This window comes from Monomorium pharaonis, chromosome 8 (genome assembly GCF_013373865.1).
Source record: "Monomorium pharaonis isolate MP-MQ-018 chromosome 8, ASM1337386v2, whole genome shotgun sequence".
In the NCBI taxonomy this organism is placed as follows: Eukaryota; Metazoa; Arthropoda; class Insecta; order Hymenoptera; family Formicidae; genus Monomorium; species Monomorium pharaonis.
In genome coordinates, this window is record NC_050474.1 from 3,981,821 (window position 1) to 3,994,534 (window position 12,714).

General features: G+C 36.0%; 2 protein-coding genes across 4 annotated transcripts in view; both read left to right on the forward strand.

The window, feature by feature from the left end:
• Nucleotides 1-201: 201 nt before the first annotated feature.
• Nucleotides 202-842, forward strand: LOC105829494 (40S ribosomal protein S28). Its single transcript, XM_012668393.3, has one exon. The coding sequence runs from the start codon at nt 345-347 to the stop codon at nt 540-542; it is 198 nt and encodes a 65-aa protein (XP_012523847.1). The 5' UTR covers nt 202-344; the 3' UTR covers nt 543-842.
• Nucleotides 843-1,623: 781 nt separating this feature from the next.
• LOC105831744 (ATP-binding cassette sub-family G member 1) overlaps nt 1,624-12,714 on the forward strand; it is a 30,929-nt gene continuing 19,838 nt past the window's right edge. Inside the window, exons 1-3 of one of the 3 annotated variants that reach the window (XM_028190047.2) lie at nt 1,624-1,941; nt 3,977-4,092; nt 12,017-12,147. In XM_028190047.2, the coding sequence (XP_028045848.1) occupies nt 4,034-4,092; nt 12,017-12,147 (190 nt within the window). In that variant the 5' untranslated portion in view covers nt 1,624-1,941; nt 3,977-4,033. Of the gene's footprint in view, nt 1,942-3,976; nt 4,093-10,284; nt 12,148-12,714 lie in introns of those variants that run through there. The other 2 variants (XM_012672114.3, XM_036291165.1) reach the window with 2 other exon arrangements.

Here is a 12,714-nt window from a genome sequence, read left to right on the forward strand (position 1 = left end):
CGGTAGCAGTGCTGTTAGATTATCAACCTTGAGAAAATCTAAACTATTTACTGAAATAATTGCGAGCATTCTTATTCAAAATAGAAATAATTAATTCTTTTATATTTCTTTGCTATGGACATTGTAAAAAATTTTCTAACGTTCTTAGTCGACAAGTTTCTCTCTCTGTCTCTCTCTCTCTTTCCCTCTCTTGGAACATTGTCAAGATGATATTTGATCCGCATGTAGTCTAAGTTGGTGGCGAGTTGCACGTTCAGTGCAGCATTGCAAGTGTTGCGACACGCACGAGAGTTGTTCCACGTGCATAATCACCTGGTAAAATAAAGGGTCTGCATATCGAGAGCATGGAGAAACCTATAGTGCGAGCGAGAGTGGTGAAGGTCCTTGGCAGAACGGGATCTCAGGGACAATGCACGCAGGTCAAAGTAGAATTTCTGAACGAGCAAAATAGGCAGCTCATCCGGAATGTCAAAGGTCCTGTACGCGAAGGGGACATCCTGACGTTGCTGGAATCCGAACGAGAGGCCAGGAGACTCCGCTAAACTGAAGGAAGTAACCGTCGTCGCGTGCCTTGTGGAGAACTGGTGACTGGAGAAGAACAGAAGAACCACGTCCCGAAATCATATTTTGACTTTTGGCGACAAACACGATGACGAAATTGGGAAAGAAAGATCTACAATCAGTTTTTGTGTTTTATAATCACTTCTTTTTATTAAATTTTGATATAATGTACACAGAAAAGAAACAACACACGTGTGTTGTATTTGTATCTGCAAAAAGTGGAAATTTCTTACTTCAACTTTCCACTTTTTTAGTATGTCAATAAACTAATTTATTATGTACATGCCTATTAGATTTTTTCTACTTATGTCGTAGACATAAAATTGCTCGTTTGACTCTTGTAGATAAGATTAAAAATAGCAGTTGCTCGATGCATTCGTAATTCTGAAAACATTCACGAATAAATTTAGCCGGATTCAATGCGCCTCGTTCTTCAATCGCAAGATGGTGACAGGATACTTAGAAACCTTCGCAAATCTTATTACATAAAGAGAAATATTCACAAGCTTTCAAAACATTTATTTGAGATATTATATCATAATGACTCATATTTTGAAAAGTAACTTAAAATATAAAACATATTTTTGCAACTATCTGACTTTCAGTTTGCTTAATATTTGCAAGAATCATCTAAGTTTTTCCATGACGATCGAACAGTTGAAGACCACACCGATTGCTGATAAAGTTATTACCTACACCAACACATCAACGATCACAACTCAATCGTAGTCAAGAAAATAACAAGTTTCAATAATAATTTGAATGATTGTCGCAATTATTCTTTGAATGATTTTAATTTTTACTCCAATAAATTATCAAGGATGTTAATTTATTTTCTAACAACGAAATCGAATTTTCATTGCAATGTGTGTACTTACAAATCCGTATACGCGCACACGCATCCGTCACACATACGCTCATACTGAGCTGCGGTCGGTCAGCTGACTCGCTGTCAAAGCACGCTGCCATCCGTGCCACGCACCCATACAGGCAAGTCGTGCGATTAAAGGCCGCAGTGCGTGAATGGCGAATGAACGGCTGCGCTCGCCTTTCGCGGTCTGGTGGGGCGGTCTGAGAGAAGCGGCGGGTATCAAAGTTTACCGATGCCATGGGCTTTTATCTGCGACCAATCCGTTGCGCGAGATCCGTAAACGGGGACACTGCGAGGTCCGAGCCGATTAGAAGACGTAGCCGGCGCACGATCGATCGACAGGCTTAGTGCGATGTCGCGTCGCGAATTAGCACGCGCGTGAAAGAGTGCCGTCCACTGTGAATCCGATTCCGTCTCCTCGTTTCTTCGCCTGTAGCGTCGTTCGCGCCGGTTGACTCACGAACCTGGGACCTGGGGCTAAAGAACAGAATTGCTCGGGGCACATTTAGGTAACTATTCAATCTTCTACTCGCTGTTTTGGTGATGTGCTCGAGACGCTTGTACGCTTCACTTATAACTTGATCAATTTTATTTGTCATGATCAATCGATAATCACGTTGAGAGAAAAAGAGAGGGGGGAGAGAGAGAGAGAAACTAAGTACATAAAAAATATTTAGGATAAATTTGAAATGAACCATTATTCACAAATAGTAATATAATTATAATGATTATGTTGTTCAAGAATGAGAATATATTTGTAGAATAATTTGGTAAATGTAATACGTACTTATACAATTGTATTTACGACTGAAATGTAGACTGTACAATCTAGAGGCAGTGTAATGTCTATTTAAGACGTTCGAAAACAATGCTAGATATATTTCATACGATAGATTTCATACAAACTTAGACTTAAAAACTATGGATGTATGACTTTCAAGTCATGTCGGATTATAGAGGTTTAGAAACTAGATAAAAGTCAGTTAAGAGCAACGCACTCGAGCGTGTGAAAGTTGCACGAGGTGCATCGCTAGCGTGTTTTGGCCATTATATACCGTGCCAGCTGCAACGGTATCTAGCGATTCGTTCGCTTGCGGAGTGCGTTGCACGTGTGCCACGCCAAGAGAAATACACTCGGCACGAAATATTTCCTATAATTTACGATGAGAGCGCGTGTGTTGTGTCTCGTATCATTCGTTGCTTTCAGGCACATTCGGTATACATTCCCAATAATTCCGCGTTTTCGGCATACTCGCGCGCGCCACAAGTAAAAGAATTTTAAAGCACACGAAGGTATTTATAACTACAAAAATCCCTCCGCTGAAGTTAATTTTGCTCACACTGTAGAACTGCCTACCTTTGATCAGAAGCAAAAAAAAAAGGTAACCGACGTAAAACCGGTAATGGATAATTAAAATTCTTATCTCCTTTCTGATACTTCGAACGAAAATAATACGAGCGCTATAGTATTAATTCGTTAATGAATAATGCAAACATGCTAAGCAGGAAGCTACGAGTATCCTTCGCTTACGATATGTTTATGCTCGGAATTTCCGCGATAATTTCGAGAGAGCTCGAAATATTTAAAAAATATTTAAATTCAACGAAATATCAGTTATTTGATTGCAGAGCAAACATGCTGGCAAGAGAGGGAAAGGTAAAAAAGAATATTATGAAACGCATATGATTACCACTATGTGATGCATAATGTTAAGGATAATGGATCGCAGTTTGCATTTCTCCATACATAATATCGTATCCGTGAACTCCACCGTAATCATTCGTAAACGAAGACTCGCGAAACGTTGCTGGTACAGCGTGCGCGCAATATTGTAAGATGTGTGCAGTGTAGAACATGAACTTCGTCTGTCAGTTGCATTAACCTTGGTGAAGTAACTCCTATAATTAGAAAACGGCGAATGATTCGAAAGGAACAGAAGAGAGTAAGGGTACAAATCAATTAACGGACATTGATTAATTCATGTATATATATATATATGTATATATATATATATATATATATATATATATATATATATATATATATAATGCTGATTCAAATTTGCGTCTTATTTGTAATGCAAATTGCGTCTGTAATAACTCAAAATAGTAACTAAATATTATAATTATGTCATGAATTTTGAATTCCATAACATTTTAAATACTTTCTCCAATTGTACAAATAATGTGTTATTAACGTAATATTTTATCGTGATTTTTGAAAAATAAAAATAATTCTTGACAAGAGTTTGAGAAGTAGATTATTTAACAAACAAAGTAACTATTATATAACGAAAATTGCGTTGATTTCACGTGCCGTATTTGCATAATTGCTCATGTATATAATTACCCTTATTATCTAGAATTACATTTATCCTTGTGAGATCTGTTTTTTCTAAAGTTAGTATTCTCTCGCAAGTGTTTAGCGTTGAATAAGCAATTTTTTATCAGATTGTAATAATATCCTTGCGTCTAGAGAATGTGTCGACACATTCACAGTGGCTTTTTAGATCCTTGTTTTAATATTTTCTTTTCTAATTTTAGCTGCATGTCCTGTACGTACTGTAAGTCAAACGTGCGTGGAGCAACGTAACTTCGACGATGGTGGAAGGCGGAAAGAATAGCATGCAGAACGGCCTGCTTAGTAATGGAATTAACGGGTGAGTTTTTAAAATTGCATACACTTATTTTATATTTTGCTCTACAACTTTTTGAGCGTATATACATAAGTTAAATAAGAAATAGAAATATACTTATCCCTCAAGCTTCATATCAACGACGCGACCTAAATTATCGTGTTATAACGATATGATTAATGATGCGTAGAATAATATGTATATGGGTGCTTTTACGAAAAAAAAAATCTGTAAAATTTTGAAGCCCACAAGAACACTGCAATGCACTTGCTTAGAACGCTGTCGAGGAATTTAGGGCAACGCTGCAATTATTTATCATTATTGTCCTGTTTGGGAGTTAATTCAGTGTTATCAGTATACCCTCGTTTGTCCATGTGTTTGATAATGTTATTTCTTTTTTTACTGAACCGTATTTTCGCATTTATGACGTTTGACATTCTAATCGTGTAATGCGTAATATATTTCTAAAAAAACATAGATTGGACCTTGTTGTTCGAGTACTTTGGAATCGGCATTTTTAAACGTTGTAATTGATTGCGGAGTAAAGAGTAAAAAATTCAAATAAGAATTTATGAAGTTATTCCGCTTTTGGCATGTGTATTAATTAGATAATAAAATTATTATTAATTTCCCACATTAAAATGCATATTCGTTAAACTGATTGCTTGAAAATAATGGAATACAGCTACATTAAATAATTTAATAATTAATTGGTCACTCCGGTTATTTATTTTCTCTATCAAATGTAAAGTATTTTGAGTCTCACTAATGCACTTAACAGTGTAAAAAATTTTGTGATTTTTCTTAAGCTAACCTTGATCAAAGAGCTGTAATTTTTTTACAATACAATCGATAGCGATAATCACTGACAATCTTTCTGCTTGATAATCAACGTGAATCAACAGGCTCTCCGGATTCTTCGGAATTTGAACTTTGTTGCTTAATGCCGACGGCTTTTTTAACCTGATATTTTATACCGTCAATTATTTTGTATATTCTATCGGATAATAATCATTAGATAACTAGTCTAACGATACATTCTTTTTTGTCTTATTAAAGTAATTTCGTTCCACTTTGCGCGTTTTGCGATAAATTATCGCGGTGATCTAGAACATGATGAAAATGTACAGTGTCATTTCCGCAGACAAGCGTCATCGGCAAAAAAAGCTATATTTCGACGATATAAACATTTTCATGAATATTAACAAAAATCCAATCGAAACGATTTCTTCGTCCATCTCCTTCATACCAATCTTTTTATGTTAGACCTTGCACTTGAACGTGCTAGAAACGTATTACGAAATTTACGTCGTATGCTAATTGTACCTGTGAGAAAAATTAGCTGACAGTTATATGATATATTCTAATCTTGAAAACTTCAACGTTTGTATCATCGAACTGCTAGGGAGATTAAACATAATTGATTACATATCGTTAATGCACGTGAAAGACTTTGTACCTACTCGGTACTTTGTTCCTTCGTATTATCTTATACATAGCGCATTGATCTTCGAACGGATATCAAGAGACATTTATTGAGGTTTTTACGCACGCTGATTATTGTGCAATAATTCGGAATGTCATATGCTCTATCGGATTCATTTCGTTACTTGAAACATACTTACGAACGGACAATAAAGTGGACATTTGTCATACGACAAAATCAAATATACATATGATAGATTTAATATGTGTTTCTTCCTAAGGGATTCTTTTTATCCTGGCAAATTAAAATAAAATCTGCATTAGCTGCAGGTCAGTATTCATCTGTTTTTTTTCAAAGACTCAATGATTAACATAAATATTCTTTTGCATTATCTCTTAAATCATAATTTTTTTCATATGACTCTATATATTTCAATCAAGTAATAGGTTTTTGTTTATCGTATCTTTTTTTACGGCTTGAAATAGCGTCCTCGCACATTAAAATTGGTTGATCCTACTGACGCTATTAGAACATTTTTCGATCAATTCTTCTTCCGAGAAGAAAAACGGTAAACATTTTCTTTTTTTATCGTGCAAACTGGTTCACGGTAGATATTCAGATCAGTACAAACACACTGGAATTTTTCTTAATGAGATACAACTCGACGAATCATTAAAGATAATTTTTTGTAATATTTTGTTATATTTACTTATGCGCTTGCACAGCATACAATTCGTTTACATAATTGCTATGCGTCTAGACAGTGGGAGCGTTTGGTACGTGTAAAGAATTTCGCGTTCATCTCGCGATATTGATTTCAAATTCTGTTATTGTAATTTACATTTTTCATTTTGAGCATTCATCTGACCAAATCAAAGTCCACTAGTATTTACAACATTTATACGCACAATCTTTAGGTAATTTATGAAAATAATGTAAATTAAAATTATCGCGTTAATATGTATTACAAGTATTCCGTCTTTTTTTTCCTTTCTCTCTCTTGTAACAAGAGTTTTGTAATTAAACATCTTTTTGCGTCACTTAATGATTTATCTGTATTTATTTACTAAAGTGAAATCAGTCTGGTAACGTTAAATACACCATATAGGACATGGACAGTGCTTATTATCGAGTTTTAATTGACCCGACCATCACCGACGATGGGGAACAAAGAGCGTGGCGATTCCACGGTCGAGTAAATGTGAAATTTCTATGTGACTGTCACACGTTATCACGTTCGTTGGTGATTTGTTCGAGCGGACTTTGCGCTTCTCTCTTTTTTTTTTTGTTGCACAAGTAACGTTTGCTCCGGCCGTGACAGTTTGTGCGTAGATCACGGTTCCATCCGTCCGTGATGGAAATTTATTCTACAAAAATATGATTACTTAGGTTTATCGGAAATGTACTCGCTTGTACCGTACATTTTTTCGCTAAAATGTTTACTCGCTTTATCAAGATTTTGCGATCCACGTATTTTCTTATAAAATAAGAGATTCTTCTGCTACACTTGATAAATCAATTAAGAAAGACAACGATAGAGAAATATTGACAATTCGGGACGGATATCCGGAGTAGTTAACGAATTAACGTGAACTTTTTGTTTGACGATAAATAAAAAAGTTTAATAAATTATTTATTCCGAAATATCAAATTCTTTTTTGTTTTTTAAAATGGTGCTATTTTATATTATTGTATATTATATTGTATGTTAATAATTTCTATATTGCAACGACTGATATCTTGTTTATTTCTTATCCGTATTTTTCTTTTTAGAATATTTTCTTACATTAAAACTGTTTTTCTAATTGTATAATTATACGATACATTGTGACGTAATCGCACTGATTGCATCTTTTAGTAATATAGTAATCGTATAAAACATACATTGTGAATAAAATGTTTTTAATTGATGCATGCTAAGATAATATTTTTATGTTTTTCAACATATTAAGAAATATTTTAAGATTTAATTATAATAATATTATTTTTATAAATGCGCGGAAAAAAATACTCAAAATTATCCTAAATAATAAAAATTATTTAAATATTTATTAAAATTAAATAATTCTTCTAAGTAAATTACTGAGCGCATATTATTGCACTTAATTATACGCAATTATGTTAAAATTGTACTGAAATTAGCATTTATTAGTTCCGTCAAAACAATTTATATGTTAAAATTGATATTCTTTATGTTCTCTTTAAAACTATTACGCAACTTGTATAACTCAATCTACATAATTCCTACTTTACTGCTATATTTCAGGAAATGTGAAGAAAATTATATCTTACCTACGTTTCTAATTCTAATTATTTAATATTTTTTCCGGATTTTGTAATTCATCATGCTTTTCCGCGTTTAATTCTATTTCGAGGTTTCCGCAATAAGAAAAGATAGTTATCGGTAAAAGAATCACGTTGGCGACAGCGTGCTCAGCATTTCCGCTGCTATGCCACGCTTATAAATTTATCAAAAATTAAAAATTGAAACTGAAAACTTGTCGTCGCCGTTCTCTTGAATTTCTTCCGTCGCAAAATAAAAATCTCGTCTTTGCGCGGATCGAAATAAAGAATTTATTCCACTTTGTGTGATTACGATACCGCTGCGTGAAGAGACGAGGAAGAAATTACTTCATATATAATTCTCCATTGCGTGATGAGTTATTAATTATGTAAACGCGAGAGAGCAGTGAAGACACGGCGGAATTGTGGCGGTTGGCGATATATTATTTCATCGGAAGCTAACTCGTCTCAATTTGTAAGCATTTCGAGTTTCTTCAATGAAAACAAAAATAATAAATGACTCGTGCCGCGATATATGCCGGTGCATCTTACGCATTCAAATCACTTTGTATTGCACGCACGCGTTAAATAAAGAGGACGCATGGCGATTTGACATGCGTCATCGAATTGCCTGGCAGTATTTTCAATGAGAGGCTACCATTAAATGATAAGTAAATGTAAGCGCATTTTAAGCTCGATCAAGTTTTTGTGCTTTATCTAATTTGATGACCTTTATCAAATGCGATAGTAAATCTTTATCATCGTATTATTTTGATTGAAAAAAAATGTCAAAATAGTACTGTATTATTTTTTTGTTTTTTTTTATCATTTAAAAATGATTGTTATCTTTTTATGTGTATTTTGCTGATTTTGTTTATTTGTTTAATTTTCTAATTTATTTTTTAATTTACACTGAGGGTCTTTTCAAAAAATAATACAAAATTGTCTTTATCACACTCTTTTACAATATTTAATGCGATGGTTGAACTTACGTTTTTTTTTTTTTAAAGCTTAAAGTAGGTATCGATTTCAACACTTTTTTTGCGTTGTTATTTTTCCGTATTCTGCTTTCCATGACGAAACACAGTCGCAAATGTGTAAGAAACTTCGGTCTGAAGTAATACGACCGCAGGCACAGTGTGCCCAAACAAACGCGCGAAACATACAAGTTGCATTTAATGAACGAACACGTGACGTAAAGAGCAAAATTTCGTTGTAGAATCTTGTTCGATTTGTGATCAGTGCTCGACCGTTCAGTCTTCCGGTGATCGCGTATTCATATGGTGTACACGAAGGTTTCGATTGACGTCAAATGAATCTACTTTGTCAACCTGTGATTGATATCTTTACTTCTTTTAGCGTGATAAAAGTTATAAAAAAGCATATATCTTACAGAGAGCTTCTGTAAAAAAATTCTTGCAATTACTAACATTGTCGTGCCTTAAAGTGGCAAAAGTTTCAACAACGATAATAATAATAATTTGAAGGTATTAGAGAATAGAGAACGTCGGTGATCGTGATAATCGTAAGGGTTAATCGTCGCGGACTTTAGTCACCTAATTAAATTATTACTTACGTCAATTGCTTACTTACGTCGAACTACATCTCTTCTGCATTTTAAATGAGCGTATGACGTAAAAACCATACGTAGTTAGGGCTGTTTTTTTTTTTTTTCTTAATGTCTTGTCTCGTCAAAATTATGAAACAGTCATGGCGATAGTAATAAGTTTCACAATGAGTAACTCTATTACCTGTAACACTTATCGGAATTACAATACGTTATCAGTGATGACCTCGTTCGTTAGAATTCTAATAGAAGCCTAAAGCCTTCAAACGGAACGGTGTATTTTATCAAAATTATTTAAAAAGAATTATCAAACCATATACTTTTATTGCGGCGTCTCGCACATTATTCCGTAATATTGTGCACGTGCATCGTCTCTTATCGGACTTATAATTAATCACTTTTGGCGATAAGCCCATTTACGAAACATCAACATCAATACCGCCAGATGAATACCGCCGTTTCGGCAGCGATGGTTTGCGTGATCCATTATCAATCGATACATTTCAGATTACAGATTGAAATGAAATTGAGAAGGGTCATCGCTGGCGCTCGTGTTATTGCATGTAATATATCTTAATTATAAACGTCGAAAACTTCGAGCCCGGAAGACTTTCATGCATACATTAACTAGGATATCCTTGTCTTTACGTCTAAATGCCCCTATTTATACTTCGCGATCTATTTATGTCATTTAAGATAAGCTTGGATATTAAGAATCTCTTTCCTTTGTCTTCTTTCCGTGAGTCGTTATGACGAACAGACGTATCTTTGTCTTTAAAGCTGTTTACGTTACGACTAATTCAAGACACGATTCATTTAAGTTTTACTTCTCAAGATCGCGAATGTATTGTATAGCAGTTCTAAAAGTGACGGGGCGAGTGATTGAAAAAACCGCTGTGTTTGATTTAATTTCTTTTTTTTTTTTTTCTTAAAACGCGAAATCTTTTCGACTCCGTGAAGCATGGACGCTATCGGAGTCTTCTATCTGGAGGCGATTGCGTTAAAAATGCAATGAGGGCTCGTACAATTTTTAACAATCATTAGAAGTAACATCCGTCGATGTATAGCTTTCTAATTTTCAAATAAATTGTGAAAAAAATCGATGATAATATCAAAGAGGATGACTAACCTCCCTCGACGCGGACGTTAATAACGCCATGTTAGTCATCGGCTTCTGCGCAGACTTTGATCTGTCGATAGTGTTGTTCACATGTGCAACCGTGAATGCCTTCTTCCTTGGTCGCACCGAATGGAAAAAGGGTACGAAGGCCAGGGGGAGCGAGACAAAAGGGACGCCGCGGTGGCGGTCATCGACGGAGGGACTTGTCGAGTTGCAGCTGCGGCTTTTTAACTCAGTTGGTCTCGCGTCGTTGCCGCGGGTGCATCGCGTTAGGCAAGGTGTGACGAAGGCACATGAACGCCGCTCCTCTCACTGTTTCCCCACCGGATTAATTCCTGCTGCCGCGGGCTTTGTTATCGGGGCGCATCCGGTGGGATCCTAAGAGCCGCGGTGCGTCGCGTACGCTCGGGAGTGCGCCGCGACACGTGCAACCGTGCGGATCGAGTGCGTCGCGTCTGTCAGCCTTGGCCACCACGTTGTACTCGGATCAGCTCCGGAGATGCGCCTCGTTACATTTTAAGCTCTTAGCGTCGGCGAAAAGGATTCTCCAGTGAGGACAAAAAAAAAATACATTGTCAAGTAGAGCGATGTAAGAATCAGTGCATTAAATTATTTGATTTCCTTTCCGCGAGGGAAGAGGCGTGTTGGATTCTGTCATTTTCACTGTCGGATTTGCTGGAGCGACATTGTATGTGTCTGCTATAAAATTATAAATATTATAAATTATAAGTAAATTGCTGTTTTACGTAAATGTTCTAGTAATTCAAGCGCTCCGTCTGGTAGAATAAATCTTGATGATCGATTGAAGTTTTGTCGACAGAAAAATTGAAATCATAATTAATCACGTTTTGTATTCGTGTATATTCGATTATATTGACAGCCAAAGCTAATGGAGTCATTACTTGTGTCCAAAAAATAGTGAAATAACGTGTTGCAAAATGTAACAGTTTTCTTTGTCTCGGTACCTCCTTTTGTCTACCTTTAGTGTCTTTCGCAATCTTTAGTGAATGGCATTAAATCGTAAAACGAGATATAAAATGTTGAGGCCTTGAGGCTAAATTGAAAGAAGCGCAATTTCTTGAAGAAAAGAGGATTTATAAATTCAAGTAATTCTAAATAGCTTTACAGTTGGTTTCACAACGTCAGCGAATAGGTTTGCCATCGCTCGAATCGAACTTAACTCCGGAAACACCATTCATATATACGCGGATACAATTTTCTCTTCCCTCCCTGAAATAAAACGCTATCTTTAATACGGTTTGCAAAGTGCATTGCATCATGTGGGCGTACAATATTGCAGGTTGTGAAAAATAAATCAACGGTTACGGAATTTTCTCGCGTGTTATAAAGTCGCGAAGTTTGATTCGCGCGATATCGAAAGGGAAAACGCGCCTGACTGCTGATAGAATCGATCGACGATCGACGATCGGCATTTCGGGGAAAGGGACGAAAGTGCGAGGAACATACGCACGCACGAATCTCGTTGAAAGATGAAGCATGAGGGAAATTGCTCGACGGCGGACGATTCCAATGGAATTTTGTTGCAACCTAGGAAGAGCTCGGCGGTGCGGCTGCAGATCGTGCCGGCGCAGCCGAAAACGATCACCCATCTGCCGAAGAGGCCGCCGGTCGATTTGGCATTCACCGACCTCACGTATAAGGTCCGAGAAGGCCGCAAAAGTAGTGAGTATCCTTCTGTTTTTACTTATCATATCGATATCTTAATTCTAATGGTCGAGTACCGTCCTTCGCAATTAAGGCTAACGCGTTTTCACTTTTGATTGAGGCAAATGGAGTAATATGGTGATATGTTACGAAATCGAGTGTTGAAAAAGACGAAAAAATTGCGTCGACATCGTTTTCTTTTTACTTAGTTTGCTGTAACGTTTCACTTTGTTATTTCCATACATATTAAACGCGTTTCGTATGTTCGCGCAATCCACGATCTAATGCGCAACAAGGGGGCGTCTCATGGTGTTATCATATCTACTTTCGGCAAAGTGCGGTGACCTTTGGAATTTAAGTTTTTGCGTTGCAAAAATAGTTACATCATTATTTTAATAGGCGACATGCATGGATTATTCTTCCGATGTCAATTATCGTGAATTTTTTATAAGCATTCTAAGAACTAAAATGACTCTTTATTTCATTGATTATTCGCCGGCGAGTGTTAATTAATCACAAGAAATATTCATTTTAAATCTCTTAATAGTAATCTTACACGCGCGGGTAAAACCACAGAGTCGATTT

What these genes read in the sequence shown, in the direction of transcription:
- LOC105829494 (XM_012668393.3), top strand. Translation starts at nt 345, where the DNA reads ATGGAGAAACCTATAGTGCGAGCGAGAGTGGTGAAGGTCCTTGGCAGA.